This window comes from Synchiropus splendidus, chromosome 6 (assembly GCF_027744825.2).
Source record: "Synchiropus splendidus isolate RoL2022-P1 chromosome 6, RoL_Sspl_1.0, whole genome shotgun sequence".
NCBI classification, from domain to species: Eukaryota; Metazoa; Chordata; class Actinopteri; order Syngnathiformes; family Callionymidae; genus Synchiropus; species Synchiropus splendidus.
In genome coordinates, this window is record NC_071339.1 from 6,873,499 (window position 1) to 6,893,597 (window position 20,099).

Below are 20,099 nucleotides of genomic sequence, written 5' to 3' on the forward strand. Positions count from 1 at the left end.
TTTAGTCCACAACTTTATCGTCTAAAGTGGATAAATACTTTTAATGCGCAACATATTTTCTTCTTTGGAGAGAGCTGCGCAGAATCTCCAGACTTCAGTTCATCTTCGACCTTGTCAGTGCTGTCTGTCATTAAAATGTAGGGAAGGAAGCTAATTTGGCTCTGTATTGTGTCTCCACCTCCCCCTACCAGGACAGCAGACTGAGCAGACAAGGGTTGTGGGGGTGGGGGTGTGACCCAGAATCAGCTCAGATGATGCGGACTGATGTGTCCCTGTAAGTGAGAGACGTTAATTGATTGGTTTCTAATCCTTGATTGTGTATTAGTTTGAGACCTCATATTGATATTTATACAAATATCCAGTTTTATTGCTGTTTAACTGTACAACTCACATGACCTCTCTCCTTCCTTTCTTGCGACTGAACCTGGTTCAGTTCGGAGAAATATAGAGCACGTTTTGTCTCTGTCAGCTGATTGTTCTTGAAAAGTTGACCTCCTGGTTTCCAGACACTGGAAGAGCAGGATGCCCTGGAAGTCTGCTTCAGTTAAGAAAGGGTTCATGTTAACATCGATGAACCAGTTCGCTCATTGATGCTCCAGTGAAGGACACTTCGGACCACTATGACCAGTCAAACCAATGATCATGCGTTCGCCGAGCTGTGCTATAACTTGCGTGTTCCGCCTGGAGCTACAGGACAGGGAGCCAAGCGGGCTGTTTTAGAGGCACGGTATGGATTCAAGTGGGGGTTAGGAGAATGAAGAATGTGTAGGAAGATGATGGAATAATCCTCTTATCTCAACTGGTTGGGTAGCCAATAAATGAGCTCTTACTTATGATTCCATTCAAGCGAGGAGACTTGCAGTAAATACTGGGTCGGCAGATTGTCTTGCAAGGAGCAAATTAACTTCTTAAATCCAAATGTGCTATCCCATGGGGTGCTGAAATGTTTTTCTTAAATCATTGTCTTTAGGCCTAGATGTGTCTTTTGCTGAAGACTTTGTAATGCAGTGATGTCAGTTGCTACTATGTGTTGTGACGACATGATCCTCCCAGTAGGGCTGTTCACAGATGCAGCACAGGTGAAATTCTTTTGTGTACTATTATAGATGCACAATTCTGCCTCTCAATGAGAGTGACCCGAGCCAACTGAGGGGATGACTTTACACTATTGTGGTTGGAGACCAAGTCTAATTCATAGTATGGTTTTCAAATTGTTGTTTGCGGTGCAGCTACCAGTAGGAGAATAGACCCGCTACACTTGGATGAAATCCCAGGTAGAAGGAGAACATTCGCTGCCTGTTGGCTTGAGAGGCACATGTCATCTTGATGTTTTGTGACACATACCGTCAATGTCAATGACACAAAGAGCCCAAACTTCAAACATAATTTGAACAGGCTGACTAATATCAAAATGTGATATCAGTCTGCTTTAAAATTCTGAAAGGATGTTTGAGTCAAAATACATACGCAGCACCCTTCACTTCGAATGAGTCAGAACACACTGGCTTTCTTCTTGAAGTGCCCTCATTCAATTAATTATTGACATCTACATTCAGCAAAACAATCTAGATGAAAGATTAAGCTTGAACACTAATCCTGGTGGGTCATCTAGTTTTTGATGCTTTAATTTAGAAGTAAGTTTGGGCTACACATCATATCACGTGGTTTGAATTTGCTGCTTGGCGATCAAGTTATTGCATTATTTTCAATTTCATCATTTCACCATATTTTATCCCCTGTCTCTACTGGGTCTGCTCTTGAATTAGTATGTATTTTAAACGTCAGCTCCTTTTAAATGTCATGACCTAGAGTTCTTAACCTTTCGGACAGTGAATGAGCCTATGTTCTCCTTGTGTGGCCATACTGAGACTTTGGTCTCAGTATCTTTGATCTTGGTGTGGAGAGTGGACTCTTTCCAAAAACAGGTCCTGTCCCCAGCAGCCTCTCCCCCCCGTGTCTACATGTTGCTGTCAACTGCATGTTACTGTGAGAGAAGGCGCGCTGACAGCAGAGGGAAAGGTGTCTTTGTCTGATTGAGCCTGGCAGTGGATGTTTTTATACGCAGGATCGGGACTGATGGCTCGTCCAGTGAATCGATAGGAGAGCTGATTAAATGGGCTGCAGGACAGGAAGGCTTGCTGAGGCTTCCTAATTTAAAATGAGGAGTTTTGTCAAAGCGCTTAGAACACATTTACGCATTCATTCGTTTCATAAATTAAAGCAGAGTTGAGAGCATTCTCACTGCTGCACTCCACTGCGCTTCCCATTTCTATTTTTCTGTGGCACTTTAAAAAACAGCTCTTCGATATCATTGACACATTTTTTTAAATTCTACTATACTCGGGCTACAAACTAGTTTCACATTAGTGTGAAATCATTTTACTTGCCAAAGTCCTCCGCATCTCACTTGGGAATCAGTCCAGGAATCAGAACAGGAATGGGCCTGTTGGTGGATCAGATATCATGTTAGGAATTCACCTTGTTACCTTCTTTTAGTGGTTTTCTCTGCATGTTAGACGGTTAGAAGTAGAACGCAGCATTGGGAGATCATATCTCTACTCTGTATGTACCTTCAGTTGCAGTCAGCTGTGGTGGGTGGTGTCTTGCATCATTGTTTTTAAGCCATCTATTGTGGGTGAGCTGATTTGTCTGACTGGAACTTCGTTTTGGTTTAGTGTTCTCACCCTGAAGTCTAGTGGTTTGCCACCTCTTCATCGCATCTTCCTCCCCTCAGGGCTTCTCTCCTTTCATTTCGCTGTCACTGATATGTCCCGTGCTCTAAAACCAAAACAGGCCAATTTCCTGTGTTCCCTGGGTTTTCATGTCACACGTGCAACGTTCTGCTTTTGTTCTCAAAGTCTTCATTTTATTTATGTCTTTTCAAAAGGCTTCAACAAAAACATGGGTGGGGAAAAACACAGTGAAACTAAGAGACAAAAACTTCAAAGGGTTGGCACATCCGTCCGGGGACTGAAGGGGCGGTCACATAACCTCATTCACATTAATAAGTTCACTACAAGCAGGTTCCTAAGGTATCTAATTAAGCAAATGCAGGTATACATAGATGTTGATAACAGCAGCAGTAACTGAGGAAGCAAGACCAAAATGTCATGACTAAGATAGTTTGTAAATTGAGTGTTGAAACATGTTGAAAACACAAATCACAAATGTTTCTCATATCCTCAAGCAGACCGTTCTATAGTCCTTGTTACCTTGAAAGCTCTGTCACTGTTAAATTGAAGAGGCAACCTGGTCTGCCTTTTGAGGGTCACTCTAAAATGGACAGTATGCCAACACCCTACGGATGGACAATATGTACAGAAAAAGTTATCGCGATAAGGACATTTTCATTGTATTCCATGTGTTAGGACACACTACAGTCTCTCTTGAAACTGTTTTAGGATGGAAATTATTAGTGGAGTTTGTCTCCAACGTCATTATTTGTTTATGTTTAAATATAATAGTTAACTAAGTGCAGAGACGAGAAATTCAATATTTCACGTCTGTGGTAGAAGCCACTCCTGTCTGACAGACACTCAGACATTCAGTGGTTAAATTGAGCCGTCTGTCTGCTGTGTATCATGTCTCTAAACAGTTACTTTAACTATGGACCAGTCAGGACACTTTTTCTAGATGCTATTGAAGAAATATTAGAAATAATGTGAATAAATGACTTATTAGTCATATTCTGTTCTATAAAAAAAATATTTTTTTTGTACAAACTGTCAGTCCTTTGTCTTGTGTGATGAAAAACATTTTCTCTCCTAAAATGTTTTTTTTTTTTTTTTTTTTTTTGCATTGCGTTATTGAAGATTTCGCAAACACGACTGTTTGAGAATTTGTTGATGGTCCCTAACTGATGCCGGGTTGTAGCATTAGCGCTGCCTGTCAGATATGAACAAAGGCGGACGACCGCGTATGGAAGCCTATGAGGACCTCTCCATCTTGTAAGATAAACACGGATCAAGAGACTCAGAGTCGACCAATGTTGTTATCAAAGGTTCCCTGTATTAAAAATACGTTTAAAACTATGATCACGAACCTGCCACATGAACTGTCACACGCCGGTGTCGGCTGTCATTCTGCATCACTCGATGAAACTCGTGAATTCATGACACACCTTACTTAGGTTCCTGACAGAAGTTCGAACGTAGTTTTGATCACACTGTTGTAACTCACTTCCTACACCAGAGGATTAAAACCGGGAGAAAATGTCTCCACAGTCACAGACATTAACTGCTGTGCCAGCTGTCATAATCCTAATCTCTGACGGTGACTGGGCGGTAATCTGAGGTGTGGCGCAGACAGGAGAAGAGAAACAAACAGAGGCTAAAAAAGGAAACAAAAGAGACTGTACTGTAATGATCATGGATATGTGAAGAGTATGCCAAACATAAAAATATCCACTAGTTAGATCATTAAAAGAACGTGTGCCACTGAAACTCATTTTGTATTAGAATGTTTTGCTGTAGTTAGTTGTGCTTTGAATTTACCATTGAGATGCGACTTGCTGACTCTGGGTCTGGTTAGAGGCGGATAACTATCTTAAGTTGTTTGAATGTTGAAAATATTAAAGAGACACGACTAAGCTGCTCACATCTGAAGGGGGTTGGCGCACAGCCCGGATTTTGGTAGTAAGAGACATTGATTGGTTTTCCTCTTGACAATCTGGTTTCAACCTAGAGACCAAAAATGCAGGTTTATGTGTGAGTTTGTGTGTGCCACCTCTTACCTATATATTTAGGGCATCGTCTCCAACCTTCCAGAACTGTCTAATGGCAACACGCCATTGAATCTGTCTGATTACAGTAATACACATGAAGAATCAGCTAGTTGACACATAAATTGAGTTACACATTTTGGTAAGGTGGCTGCTGAAATCTAAAAATGTGTGGAATGTGGTTGCGCTTTTGGGAAATGTTAGGAAAAACAACATGTACATGCTCTGTTAGTCCTTAAGTCATACATGCGACCATATTTTAAGTGTTTTACTGCGTGTTTCTCCCTACAACCCTTTCCTGTCTACAGACTACTCACTGACCTCTCTGTCAACTGCAACTGTGTACAATGAACTGTGTGTGCTTGTGTTTAAGCCCTTAACAGGCAGTGTGTCTCTCTCTGTCAATGAAGACATTTGATCTTCTGGCAGAAAATAAGCTTGAGAAAACTCAGCTCATCTGCTCACCACTAAAAAAGTGAGATGTTTGCTCAAACAAAATGACATTTTCCTCAACAGCAACAACAAATCCATAAACCAAGTCTATTTGGATGATGTTAGAGCATGTCCTCTGATAAATGGATGGAGCAGTTGGCTTCCTCAGCTGGGTCAGTGCCAGGGAGGAGACTACGAAAGATTCCCAGCACAGGCGAATACGATTAAGAGAGTGTGTGTGTGTGTATTCTTGGTCTTAAATGAAGTGTTTACATCAGGGAAATGGCCCACTTGGCCGTCTGTGGCCTGTTGAGTGAATTGAACAAACACACTCACGTAAATTAATAGCACATTTACTTGCCTCTCTTGTTTGAAGAGTCGTGATTTTATTGTCATACGGTTTATTGTGATTACTCAGCAGCTCACCTGATTCTCATGTCAGAGATTAGAGACATCAAATTACTAATGCGACACTTGGAGACCATTTACTTAACACTGAAGTACATGCAAACCTCCTGCCGGATTAGCCAGCAGTTTGTCTCGTTGCCATGGAAACAGGGGCCGGTTGTAGTATGCCAGCTACTCTAAACAAGACCAGGCTCTTTCTGTGTGTTTTCATAACAAGCCTTGTGCTAGTGTCGGCACAGTCCATATATTGTGGTGACGTGTGTACATCAAAACAAGAGACTCATTGTTTCACTCTGGGGCGCACTATTTTTAAATCAAGTTTGTACGATACTGTCATTATAAGATGTGTATCACTATTGATTTCAACATAATTGGAATACTGCTTGCCGTTAGTTGCAAGTGCTGAAGTCGCAAAATACAAACATATGGTGTGATGCAGCAAACTGTTGGATGAAATATCTGATAAGCTTTTCCAGGTTTCTGTATCGTTGTGCCTCATTTTGCGACAGAAGTTACATGTATCAGAAGCAGTTTTGCTGATGTGAGAATTTGTGACACGAATGACATTGTGCTGCGGTAGATGTGGTAGTAGTAGTTTGGGGACTACATATTAACTATGAATAAACTAATTTCTTGCTTATTTACATTTAACAAATAGTAATTATGATGTTGTTTAGAGTGAACTTTTGGTAACCAAACATTGGTAAAATGCAGTCAGACATAACAATTAATAAGTACTTTATAATGATTCATTTCAAGCTAACATGATCCCTGATACACGTACAAATGAACATGAACAAAAAAAGTAATTGATTTATGGCATGGTATGGTATGGTGTGTGGGCTTTGCAATTCATTTGCTCCATTGCTCCATGCTTCCATTGTTTTTGTCTCACTCTCTGACCCTAGTGTCACAGATTTCAGATGAATTTATTGAATGACGAATATTGCGGGGGCATATTTAATGCCTTTTTCATTGATTATCTGCACTTGGCTGTTATTTACCATACTGAGCTGGTAACTAGTTTTCTGCAAATTATTTTTTTGTTTTTATTATTGACAAATAGAAACTGTAGAACCTGTGTCCTTGGATTTAGAGGTGAAGCTGAAACCCAGTGTTGTCCTACTGCTTCGCTGGCTCCAGACCATTTCATTAAATCCACAAAGTGTTTAATTCGATCTGTTCCTCATCTTTTCCACCGTCATCACTTTACTTTGCTCTTCTTTCCATTTTCATTAAGCGTGTCAATTACACAATGATAGTTTTCATTGAAGCTACATTTGATTCCCAAAACCAAAGCAGTTCTTCAAACTCTTGCTTGTTTTACACCCAGTATGTTTACGACTGCTATCCAGCGACAATAATGGCGTCCCCATGTCCTCAGGGAGCCTGAAGCATTTTCCTTTTAGTCTGCACAGATGAGGAGGCGGTTTAATTTGCTGCATCATAAATCCACAATCTGCTTCACTGTTCATTTTCTCCCCTCGTCTGTCACGACTGCTAATAGAGATACTTTGGACATCTATTTTTAGCCCCTAAATGTTCTTTTGAGAGTGTGTAGTTTGTTTGTATGTGTGTCCGTGTTTTTGGAAGAAAGATGTATTCATGTGTGAAAAACGGTTGCTGCTGGATCAATATTATGGATCCTTTCCTTTGTTGGTTCAGCTGACTCGAATCTTCATCCTTCATTTCCTCTTTTTGTGTGTCAGTTGTGTGTCTTTCTGTCTTTCAAGAATTTTCAATGGTGAATGGAATGAGGATAGACTTTTATAGGTTTAGATTGTGTGTGAACTGAAGGGTGCATTGAGGACTAGGTGGCTCATATTGAGTAGGTGTTGAAGGGTTTTGTGGGAGTCTTTTGACGAGATGAATTGTGACAATATGTCACGTATTTTTAACAATGGATACGCCATATCTTTGAGCCAAAAATGAACGTCTTGCTTTGGTTTATTACACAGATTAAACGTTCGAAGATAACATACTTGGTTTAAATGTGTCATTACAATTTAAGGACACAATAATTACATAGTACTACACATGATGAGCAAGAGCTCAGAGAACAGTAACAGCAGAAACAACAAGAGAAACAGAGAATAATAAACACATGAGCAAAAACAAGGAAGACAGCAAGAACAAGAGGAACAAGAACACTCACAAAAAAGGTGTGTGCACCTCCACCAGGGCAGCTCTGTTCCTCACATCAAACCATTCTTGTTTGAACTGAATATTTTATTTTGTCATACCTCCTTTGTACTATAAATACCAGGCTTGTTGGCTGCTCAGCAACCTTAGAGTAATGTTGAAGAAACAGTCATTTTGTGACCACAGAAATAACCAACAAGCCTCCTTCACTGGGACATTGAAATAAATACCCTCAATTAGGGATGCTCCGATCGATCGGTCACCAATCATGATCGGCTGATTTCAGTGTGACCGGTAAATGCCGATCAATACCTGTCATTGCCACGTGTGACAGCCGCTGGTTGTGATGCTCCGGCCTATTTGCTGCTCACTCGGCAGCAGCATGGCTGCCGTGAAGATTCTTTCAATCTGTCATGTAAAGTTTGCATCCTGCAGTGCATGCACGGGAAAATATTGTGCAGGGAAGCACCTTCACATTAAACACGCCATTTAAAGCTCCAGCACGGAGCACGGTGAGTTTTCTGGGCTCATGAAAGTGAGACGCTGGTTCCTCAGCAGCAGCCTGTTAGCACAGCTGACGTTTAGCAACACCCGACGGTGCGAGTGTGATATTCGGAACGAGAAGCATATTGCCCATGAAATAATCTAATTCATTTCACTGAGCTCGATGAGCAGCCTTTTTCAGGCGTTGAGGTATATGCGGAGACGGAAACGACTGGATCTGTCGCCGCTTGTCAGCCACCTGAGTCTGAAAGTTTTGAAAACCTCTAGAGTGCAACTTTCATAAATGCTGTGCTCTCTGTCTCGGAGTCCCGCTACAACCAGCGAGTATGTAAATATTTCATGGATATAGCAAAGTGTCAAGAGACTCACCAAACTGCGACGTCTCACATCAAATTAAATGTTTTTCAGTTGTCCTTTTGACAGAATAGTTGCTCCATTCTGCAAGTTTTTTTCCCCTATTTTTTGCTGTCTTGAAGAGGTATATTAAAATGAATATTAATTAAAATGATTTAATGGTTCATGGTTTCACATCATGTACACAGAAGGTCTCAACATTTTGATGACAAATTCATTGTCAATCCATGTGATCGGTGTCGGTGATCGGCAGCAAAAACCCTGATCGGCGCATCCCTACCCTCAACATTAAAATGACGGAGGAAGGAATCCATCAGTGTCTTGCGACTATTAATAAAGGAGCTGTTCTGATCATGGGACTTCTATTAAATTTGTGGTTGTGACTCCTGATCTGTGTCTCAATCTCATCACACCAATTAAAGTCCTCATCTGTTTGCCAGCTGTGTTCAAGCCTTCTACGTCTGGGTTCTGGTATATTTGAATCCTCTCTGGAAGACCCCCCCTCTTTGGTGGTTGGGGGCCAGAAAGACAGAAAACGCTTCTGTCAGCTGTGTTTCTTTGAAAGGAAGCTCTGTTCCTGATAGGTGTGGTTCTGTGTGCCATGAATAATGTGTTTCTAGTGAAGTGTTTGTCTCCAGGGCTGCTGTTTGTGTCTTCTTTGTGTAAGCGTCTTGTCAGGAGTTGTGGTCTCAACCATTGAGGGCTTGACTCAGTGTACTTGGATGATTGAACTGAAGGGTGAAGCATGTAAAGAGGTGGACCTGATGCTGCTGGCTCATCATGTTTCCTGCAGCTTTAAGTAATTACCTCTCCACTCTGACCACATCTGAGCGCTGTAGATTAACGACAGCGAGGCAAAGCTCTAATCTACTCTGCAGTATGAATAAGGTGCATTATAATCTACATACAAATCAGTGTGGAAATTCATATTCTCCATCAACAGCCTCTGCACTCACATCCTCAACTCATTCTGTCAGAGCTTTCAGGAAAACGCCGAAGACTTATCCAACATTCAGAGTGAAAGCAATTAATGGTGATGAACTTTTCTCTTAAGAGATTGAAGAAGTTTGAGTCCTAGATGGCAGGATTAACATTTTAAGACTTTTCAGGAGAAAGTTTCCATTTCCATCTTGCCTCGTCTTTCTGCCTCATTAGTCCGACTTGACAGAAGCCGTCTGTGGGAATGAGCCTGCTGGTGATTTCAGCTGCTGTTCTCAAACCCTAATGAGTGAAGTTTACTGTGTGTGCTGCTGTTTTCTTACCCTCACACGTCAGGAAACCTGAGGCTCTTTGAAGTCACACGGGTCGGATCACGAACTAAGCCTCAGGTTAACGGTCGGTTCACCTAACAAGGTTCACTTTCATGAAAGTCTGGTTGCTCACTTCTCAATTTCTCAAGATTTCATTTGGAATAATTCTTAGGACTACTGTTAGCCTATCACTTTGTATTTGCTCCTGGTTGTTGGACTCTTAATCTTGAGCTGGAGCAAAGCTTCTTATTTTAATGGTGTAAAATGTTACTGCCGAAGATGAAAGAAATGGCAGAATGAAGCATAAAAGGAAGTAAATAGCAAATACATTGGATTAACAATGCTGCCTGTCTGTGATTCAAAATTCCCTCTCTTGTTTTTCAGGATACGTCCTCAGATGGCCAAGGAGAAGATCGAAGGCTGCCACGTGTGCACGCTGGTCACACCAGGAGAACCACAAGTGTTGCTGGGGAAAGACAAGGCTTTCACCTACGACTTCGTGTTTGACATTGACTCGGAGCAGCAGAGTATTTACCAGGCCTGTGTGCACAAGCTCATCGAGGGATGTTTCGAGGGCTACAACGCCACGGTGTTCGCCTATGGCCAGGTAACCAGCGTTGTTACATACTGTGGTTAATGGCCTAATAAGCTCATATATGATGGATGCTATTGCAGAGATTTCCTCTCAGTCATTGGTTCTTTACACTTTACACACTGTGAATGTCTGACTTTTGATGAGCATGCATTACTAGTTCATGACGTTCATTTCTTGTCCTAGCTAAAATGATCATAGTGCTCAAGTTCTCAGTTGTTAGTTGGATATTGGTCGTCTTCTGGCGCTTGTCTGCGCCTTACTTTTGATTTTTCAATGTCCTTTAAGATTGACAGTGCAATAGAAAAACTAAAAATGCCATTTGAGCGTTCGGGATTGAAGCAGGGAGACATGACAGTAAAGAAGTTTTTTGCAAGTAAGGGAAAACACACCACCCTGTTATAAGGTATAGAGAAATATATTGGACTATATGGACAAAATTTGTTTTCTTTGATGTGTGACTACGACGTAAGGGAGTGCTTTGTCCGAAACTCAAAGAAAAGGTGTTGATTTTTCATGCTGAAAGGTGGAGCATTTTTTTGCTTTGTAAAGTTAATGTGAGCTCCTCCATGTCCTTGGACTGTACCACAAAGGAAACAAAGGTGCATTCAGGTAACTCTCTCGGATAAGACAATCTGGACCATGATGAAGGAAAATGTAGGTACAGGAGGCTCATTGACTAACAGAGTCTGTAGGCCTGATCCTACCACTAGTTCACGCCACTCAACACTGACAATGAAGTTATCGGAATACTATCAATCGAGTCCAAAAACCCTCCTGGAACTGAAATCTCCAGTAATTCATCAGTATAAATGTTCATATCATGTGTTACAGACGGGGTCTGGGAAGACGTACACCATGGGGACAGGTTTTGATGTAAGTCTCAGCCCGATGGAGCAGGGAATCATCCCAAGAGCCGTGCACCAGTTATTCGAAGGGATCCAGAGTCGAAGGATGCAGGCCCAAGAGGCGGGCACTCAGCCCCCGGAGTTTAAAGTCAGCGCTCAGTTCCTGGAGGTCAGTGCTTCACCTGTGACTGGATGTCAACACTGCTGAGCTACGGATGGTTTGTGTGGCTCTCTGTGTGCCTGTGCTGTTGTTGATTCACATTAACTCTAACCAGATGGGACAATATTGTGAGGGGCCCCGACAAACCTTTTTCCATAAACAGGAAGTGACAACCTGATGACAGATGGTTGGAATGTGTGCTTGGCTTTTTGCTGATTAATGTCGGCCATTACCTTTGACATTGTGCCTCACTACTGTCCGTCCATCAAGAAGATAATATGACAAGTAATCATTTCCTCCAGAAGCTTCTGGTTTGTAAATATTTTTTTCAGCGTGGCTGCATGATCTAATCAGGATCACTTATTGCTACGATACGTCATTATTTTCTGTCTAATTTAACAAGCTGCCTTTTGTTTTCACTGGTCAAAGGTTATCTGAGTTGATTTAAAACAGATGGGAGTGTCAAGCTGTGTGTGGGAACAGCTGACATTTGTGACCACCCCCCTTCTCAGAGGTCATTCTCTTGACCCTGCATGGTAGTTGGCAGTGTTGTAACCCCTGTTATATCTGATAATGATGCGTATTACTGCGTTGGACAGTATCTGGTTCTCAGATGACATTTATTTAATCTTTTTAATAATAATCTAAACTTGGTTGGTATCTGACCCCTCGCACTTGCTGCAATCAGATATGATATTAAGATGAAAAATATTTATGTATAAGTAAGTATTATAATCTGCACCTGTGATGTCACTCCCCGACTTCCTCAGCTGTATAATGAGGAGATCCTGGATCTGTTCGATGGAGCCAGAGATCCAGAGAGCCGAAGCAGGAAGTCCAACATTAAGATCCATGAAGATGGCAGCGGCAGCATCTACACCACAGGAGTCACATCCAGGCTGGTCCACTCGGAGGACGAGGTAGACCATTCCGACCTCATCATCCAAGTCTCTGTGTCCACCTGTGGTTAGGATTTTGGTGACAATGAGCTGAAGCCAGAGTTAACAGGGGTACATTGAAAGGGAAAGGAGAAGATAAAAATGGATTTAAACCAATTTCAATTATTAATGAACTCACTGATATTGCTTAGGTAGTTGTTCTCCCTTAACACACTCAGTATGTTGGTTTAGAAGTGTCAACAAATAAATCAAATGACAAAAAAATTGTCGAAATGTTTTGATAAATCTCATCGAGACGTGCAACCCTTTTGCTGGCCGTACTGGGCTGTGAGACAGTAGTTGGATATTGGTTATTTAATCCAGCTACTACGGCGTTTCTCTCCTTGCTGCATCTGCGCATTGGTCTGTGATAACACAGGCACTCAATCGTTATTTTAACAATTTAGCCCAAAAATATTACTGTCAGAACCTGTTCTGTCCACATTGTTATTGCACATCAACTGCTTTGTATCTTTATAAAGAATGAATAATACTATTTACGAAATTGGAAACAATGAGCTGCTGCCAGAGTTAAAAGGGATACATTAAAAGGGATTTTGAATATTATTTCAGTGTATTTAAATAACACATTTGCTTGAGTTTGCTACTGATGTACTATGTTGTTCAGCCTCAGCTCTACTCAGGTGAAGCTCTGACACGTCAGACTTGGTCCCCACTATGTAGCTGACTTCGACATTGAGTGAGAGTGTACTTTCCTTGCCCATGAAACTTTCAACACATCATGAAGTCCTGAGAAAAATGAGGCAGATAGGCGTTCCTGCAAAAGTGGCTGAATGTCAGAACAGGTTGAGTGAGGAGATAGAGGCACAGAGGCTGCAGAGTCTGCAGAGAGATAAGAGGTAAAAGTGAGGAGAGTAAGCAAAAGGGAAGGCCGTTTTATTAAAGCAAAGGTTAATTATAGAAACTCTGTCCCTCCTTTTAAATTAAAAGTTTTAATGAGCCATCTCCCTCTTTTGTGCCACAGCTTCTGCAGTGTTTGAAGCTGGGCGCCCTCTCTCGCACCACGGCCAGCACCCAGATGAACGCACAGAGCTCCCGCTCACACGCCATCTTCACCATCCATCTCTGTCAGATGAGAGTCTGCCAGCAGCCAGAGATGGTGAGCAAGCCTCGGTTTATGGAATAGTTGGAGGTTTTATCACAATCTTTAGAACTATAGAATGGTGCACCACTTTATTGAGCCCTTGTCATAATTCTGCATTAGCTGATGTGAAAACAAACAAAAGTATTTCGGGTCATTTATCTTGAGTGATGGATAGAGATCAAGGGAGATAAGAAGAAGAAAGTGCAGGCTGGGTGGAACATGAGGAGATGACGTCAACGGGGAACTTTATAAGACAATATAGAGACTGGCCATGATGCCTTGGAGACTCTTCCAAAAGCTGTATAATATATTTGTTTGTCTTTCGGCGTGTGCAGAATGGATCGGGAGAGAATGGCGAGTTGAACGGTGTCGACAGCAGTTCGATCGCCCAGCCAGAGTACGAGGCTTTGATGGCCAAGTTCCACTTTGTGGACCTTGCTGGCTCGGAGAGACTCAAACGCACCGGAGCCACAGGAGAGCGAGCTCGGGAGGGAATCTCCATTAACTGTGGACTTGTGAGGCACTCTTCAGTTGGGTTTTAAGCTGTCTGTTCGTGACTGATCAATGTGTGTGCACCTTAGCTGGCCCTCGGAAATGTCATCAGTGCTTTGGGGGATCAGACCAAGAAGGGAGGACACGTCCCCTACCGAGACTCAAAACTCACCAGGCTGCTTCAGGACTCACTGGGGGGAAACAGGTACCTTGCTCTTAGCTAGACACACCATTCCCCTCTAGCTAACTAAGCATATAATATAGTAAAATAAAATGACTGACTAAATACTTACAGCCATCTTATGGGTTTACTTTAAATTGACGTTTCCTAAACTTTCCCGATGGAAAACCAATTAAATGACACAACCAAATAAGAATAGAACGGAGTGCATGCTAATACAGCTCATCTTACACAGTTGTGCAGTGTAATTGCTCAAGGGCACTTCTGCACTTAGACATGTGCGGTGGACCTGGTGAGTTCATGGCAAGTTGAAGCGCTCTGTGGAGTTCATATTCATAAGCGGCAGGTCTATACTCATTTTGCATTTATACTACATTTGCGTGACCAAGAGAATCGTGAAAGTGACGTGAATATTGTTCAGTATTTATTGATCTCAGGCAAGGCAAGTTGACATGTATTGTAGCCCTAATTCACGAGAAGTTTGTCTCATGAAGGAAGACGAGAGCGACTGGCTAACTCATCATCTGTGCATAAAACCTGGTGAAAAAACACATGTATATGTTAGATTTTAAGGCCTAACCTGAACCCATGTTCAACAATCTTTCCATTACACAGCCGCACAGTCATGATCGCCTGCGTCAGTCCTTCAGACCGGGACTTCATGGAGACTTTAAATACCTTGAAGTATGCCAACCGTGCCCGGAACATCAAGAACAAGGTGGTGGTGAACCAGGACAAGACCAGTCAGCAGATCAGTGCCCTGCGAGCCGAGATCGCCCGACTTCAGCTGGAGCTGATGGAGTATAAGGCTGTGAGTGAACCCGACCCATCATTTCAAATGATTGAAAATAGAACATTGGTTCGTAGAAAGAAAAGTGCTGAGCACTATATTTAAGGACCGTGTTGTTGGTTTCTAATGTGATTATCTACATGTGGAGGCAGGAACGAGACAAATATTTTAGTGAGTTGTTTTTCTGTGTTTACCTTGGAGGCCAGTCTTTCAGACATTGTTTCATATGCTATGTGATTGAGGAGTTACCATGGTTACCAGAGGGCAATGAATGTGTGACTCAAGATGACCTGAATGCTATCGTAAGGGAGGTGATGTGGAATTAATGCAGTGCTGGAGGAGGTAACAATGTCCATCTTTTGTAGACTGTGCGTCTCAACTCGCGTAGCAGTGTGTCTCACAATAGCTCATTGGAGACACACACTCAAGAAGCAGCTCTCAGTGAGTCAGTAACTCTCTGCTGCAGGGTAAGCGCGTGGCGTGTGAGGACGGCTCAGAGGGCTACAGCGACCTGTACCAAGAAAATGCCATGCTGCAAAGAGAGAGCGACACACTTCGTCTGAGGGTGAAAGCCATGCAAGAGACCATCGACCACCTCAACTCTAGAGTGACACATCTGCTAGCCAACGAAGTCAGCACCCTGCTGGCCAAGTCTAGTACGTGAAGACGATTAAGTCGATTCTTATGTTATGCTAGTCATTATATATTATAGGAGATACTATAGTTATTATAGTATTTTTATTTAGTTTCATGTGCGCCTACACTCTACAAGCCACAGACACAGGTGTTCAAATGTCTTCTGATTTTATACAGCCAGGTAGCCAACTGCTCTTCCTCACTCATGAAGCTATTCAGTCTAAATTACAGTCATTTAACTCAACTTTCCCATTCAGAAGTTCAAAACCCAAGTTTCTATGTTAGCATTGGAAACTATACACAGGTATACACAATTGTCTGTGGTATTGGATCATAATTTCTTGCGAAGTTAATGTGGAAACGTCTGGTAAAGGTACAGAACATATGACCTGGAAAGTGTAGCTACTCTTAACACTTCTTAACACACTGTCCATTCATAGGTGAAGGCAACGAGGAGATTGGAGGCCTGATCCAAAATTACATCCGAGAAGTTGAAGAGCTGAGGTAAGACATCATTCTGATCTGCTTTCTCAGCTACCATTAAATTCTAATTGACCATTTCCTTTTGAGTGAATATATGTCATTCTCTTGTGGGCCCTCAGTTTTACACATTTGCCCGTCATTATTATGAATTGCTGCTTGGGAAACACCACTGTTCAGAGGTTGGAGAGAGGGGCCAGCAACCCACTCCAGTCCAGCAATCATTTGCATCTGTTTTTCACCTTTTTATCCTGGTTATTCTCCTTCAAAGGTCCAAGCTACTGGAGAGTGAGGCCATGAATGAATCTCTGAGGCGTCAAGCTGCTCGCCTTTCCTCCCGCTCTCAGTTCCCCTCGTCCAGTATGAGCCCCGCCCCTGGTCACCCGCCCGGCTCCTCCCCTGCATCCTTATCCATGGAGGCTGAGATGACGGATGTTTTACGTCGGGCCAAGCTAGACATTGAGCGACTGAAGAAGAAGGAGAGGAGGCAGCGGAGGATGAGGCAAGAAGCTCACTGTTTAACATTCCTCCCATTTCTCTGTCAACATTTGCTCGACTCTTCATTGTTAAGCCCTACTAATTCAATCAGTGACTCTGCGTCCAGCTTAAGAAGTGCATCGCAGGTCCATTAGGAGTTGTGCCCGGTCACTTTCTGACTTGGGACTTTGCCAGTGCTGAGCACTAAAGCCGGTCATTTGCGAATGGGAGGAAAGCACACATTCAACCACATTGTAGTATAATGGGATTGGAGGAGAGAAGGATGGAGTTGGCGCTCTCAGAGAGCGGTTAAATCCAAAAGTTGAATCAAACATTTCATTCTAACATGTTTAAAATATGAGGTGATTAGGATTGTTCAGCACAAATGTCCGATTAAAAAAGGTTTGTCCTTGCAGCCCAGAGTTGGAGAAAGGTTTTAAGAAAAGAGTGAAGCTGCACAACCACGAGAATGGACAGAACGGGGAGATCGACTCGGACGATAACTACGCAGAGGTGATGCAACTTGTGTTCTTCTCTGTGGCGAATTCAGTTTCTAATGAAGTGTTGTTTTCATTTCGGCGTGCAGGACATCATGTCTCCGCTGCAGGAGGAAAGCGGCTGCGAGGAGGATGAAGAGGAAGAAGGCCGAGAGGAAGAGGAGGAGTTTGATAGCGATGAAAGCCTGGTGGACTCAGACTCAGACTCTGATGAGAAAGGTTACTTTGTTTCTACAAGTAACTGTTTGATCCTTTTGTTGTTTCTCCACTAAATTCACCAGTGCTGTTTTTCGTAAAATTCGTTAGTCAGAGATTTTGGAGTGGTTCTCTTGGTCCTTGAAAATGCAACATGTTTTTAGTCAAATGTCATGGACTTTTAAACATTAAGAACAGTTTTGTATTCTGTAAAAAACTATGGCCAAGGATTAAATATTGTGACTTTGACTACAAGGGGCACTCTTGCTCAGGCTTGTGGATTTACAGACCATAATCATCACCTTTAGAGATCAATTCTAAACACATTTTTACTAGTAGTGAGAGTTGCTGACGCAATTGTCACCTGCTGATGCTCCAGATTGGCCACATCTCGATGCCACTCTCTGCCTCAGCGGGTACACATCCCAGACACTCTTCTGCTGGTCCAATATGTCCTGGAATATCTCTCCTGTCTCCAGCCTGCATGCTCTCTTTCTGTACTCTTGGCGCTCCCTTCACATGTTGTTGATTATGTGCAGGTGTTGGTCTCTGGATGCTTTTGCTTCAGTTGTCTACCCCATACACACCCTCAGAGGACAGGACTGTTACTAGGGAGACGTTGGGATACCTGTGGACTTTTTAAAAATTTTAAAATATTAGTAATGTCAATGGGACAGCAGGTGGCACTAGTGTCCATGTACCCCCTTAAACAACACTTGAGGGCAGAGACGGCTGGTTGTAACTAGAGAGTCTTTAAAAGCCTTCTGGGTGCTGATTTGAAAATCCCCAAAATGTAGGCATCTATATCTGATCCCATCGTCAACTTTCCTAAAAATGTAATTGAAATCTGGTGCTGTGTATCCAGCCAGTAGTGACCTCTTCCCTTTACATTCCAGCCAACCTTCAGGCAGATTTGGCCGATCTCACCTGTGAAATCGAGATCAAGCAGAAGTTAATAGACGAGCTGGAGAACAGCCAAAGAAGACTGCTGATGCTGAAGCTCCAGTACGAGGAGAAGCTCATCCTGCTGCAGAACAAGATCAGAGACACTCAGCTGGAGCGAGACCGAGTGCTGCAGAACCTCAGTGAGTTTGTATGCCATCAGTAGAAATGTGATGCAATACATGTGTTGTTATAACAACAGCATGTCTGCAGTGTCCATGGAGAACTACACAGAGGAGAAGGCGAACAGAGTCAAGCAGGAGTACGAGAAGCGTCTAAAGGAAATGAATCGTGACTTGCAAAAGCTTCAAGCAGCGCAGAAGGAGCACGCACGGCTCCTGAAGAACCAGGGGAGGTATGAGCGGGAGCTGAAGAAGCTCCAGTCGGAGGTCAACGAGATGAAAAAAGCCAAGGTGAGGATGAGAGACAGACTGTGAGGAGGCAAGGTCACTAAATACAGATATTTCCAGGTGACTCTGATGAAGCAGATGAAGGAGGAGCAGCAGAGAAGGAGGATGGTGGAAGCCAAGAGGACCCGAGAAATCGCTCAGCTCAAGAAAGAGCAGCGACGACAAGAGGTATGTGGAGACTTCTGGAGTAACAGTGACAGCATTGTAGTTTCTTAGTGTGATCAATTGATGTTAAAGCAATTCACACGTGGTTTCTCCTCAGCTGAGTTTTCAGCTGTGAATTTAGGCTGATATTGTTGCTGTTGAGATGCTTGTGATTAAAAACTGTGTACAAGATGAGCAACGGAGACTCGGCTGTTGGGCCTGGTCCCAGACAAAATCTGTTGTCACTGGCAAGTCCATCACTACAAAGCAAGAATGTGATGTTGGAAAAAAGTCTCACTGATCTGTGGTGACACAAACTTCATTTTGAACGCTTTCACAAATGAATGTTGAGCTAATGGCTGTTACCTTATGAATCATTAGCTGATTCAATTTTTGTCTCTCTCAGTACCAAATTCGCGCACTGGAGTCTCAGAAGCGCCAGCAGGAGATGGTTCTGCGCCGGAAGACCCAGGAGGTGACCGCTCTGCGCAGGCTGGCCAAACCCATGTCGGACCGCGTGGCCGGACGTGTCGCCCGCTGGAACCAAGTGGCGTCTGTGTCAGACTCAGGGGCGGAGTTGTCAGCCAGCACCACAGCTAGCAGCTCTGAACCGGAGAATGGAAGGACTGTGAGCGGATTAGTGCGGCAGTGGAACAACAAGAACAGCGGCTATGGATACCTAGCTGAGAGCGAGGGCAGCATGGATGGGACCCGAGTCATTGGGTAAGAGTGATACGAATGTTAGGATTTGGAAACATGATATACATTGATATACATTTATTATTTAATAGTGGATGTTTTTATGCATTATTTGTTTATTACACCTAAATGTTTTTGATCCTGAAACTCAAATGCAGTTCAAATTCAAGATCTTTATCTCAAAGATAAACCAATATTAAAACCTAGTACTGTTGGGCCTCCGTTCGCTGCAATAGCTGCCGTCAGGCATTAGAGATGACTTTTACAGTGCACTGGTTTAATTTTAGCACGCTCAGTTCCGAGAAGCTGATGTGTTTTTGGATCATTGGCTCACATAAATTATCTGAATTGTACAAAAATAAGAACTCAGGAAAGGGTAAACACTTTCCCCATCAACTCGTCTGTGTACAATATTTATGAATGTTACATGTTGTAGCACAAATTGCGCCATGATCTAATTTTGAGGCATCTGAAAATTCTGTTTCAGAAGCAGGAAAAAATTGCAGCGAAAGCCAGCGGGCCTCGGCATCAACACCCCAGCGAGTAGGACCAGCAGCTTTTCCAAATCCGCTCGCCAGAAGTGGCAAACTCTAGAACGTCGCGTCATGGACATCGTCATGCAGAGAATGACCATTTCCAACGTAGAAGCAGACATGGATCGTCTCATCAAGGTGGGAAAGACTGTGTCCTCAGTAACTGAGCT

General features: G+C 42.8%; 1 protein-coding gene across 5 annotated transcripts in view; it reads left to right on the forward strand.

The window, feature by feature from the left end:
* The window catches only part of kif21b (kinesin family member 21B), a 49,976-nt gene that overhangs the window by 9,267 nt on the left and 20,610 nt on the right, over window positions 1-20,099 (forward strand). For 4 of the 5 annotated variants that reach the window (XM_053867919.1, XM_053867922.1, XM_053867921.1 and 1 more), the window contains exons 2-18: window positions 10,195-10,417; window positions 11,237-11,419; window positions 12,181-12,330; window positions 13,334-13,468; window positions 13,789-13,968; window positions 14,035-14,150; window positions 14,742-14,937; window positions 15,383-15,572; window positions 15,993-16,056; window positions 16,304-16,534; window positions 16,926-17,022; window positions 17,096-17,225; window positions 18,098-18,286; window positions 18,357-18,556; window positions 18,614-18,721; window positions 19,104-19,420; window positions 19,884-20,067. In XM_053867919.1, the coding sequence (XP_053723894.1) occupies window positions 10,195-10,417; window positions 11,237-11,419; window positions 12,181-12,330; window positions 13,334-13,468; window positions 13,789-13,968; window positions 14,035-14,150; window positions 14,742-14,937; window positions 15,383-15,572; window positions 15,993-16,056; window positions 16,304-16,534; window positions 16,926-17,022; window positions 17,096-17,225; window positions 18,098-18,286; window positions 18,357-18,556; window positions 18,614-18,721; window positions 19,104-19,420; window positions 19,884-20,067 (2,893 nt within the window). The remainder of the gene's footprint in view (window positions 1-10,194; window positions 10,418-11,236; window positions 11,420-12,180; window positions 12,331-13,333; window positions 13,469-13,788; window positions 13,969-14,034; window positions 14,151-14,741; window positions 14,938-15,382; window positions 15,573-15,992; window positions 16,057-16,303; window positions 16,535-16,925; window positions 17,023-17,095; window positions 17,226-18,097; window positions 18,287-18,356; window positions 18,557-18,613; window positions 18,722-19,103; window positions 19,421-19,883; window positions 20,068-20,099) is intronic. The other variant, XM_053867920.1, reaches the window with a different exon arrangement.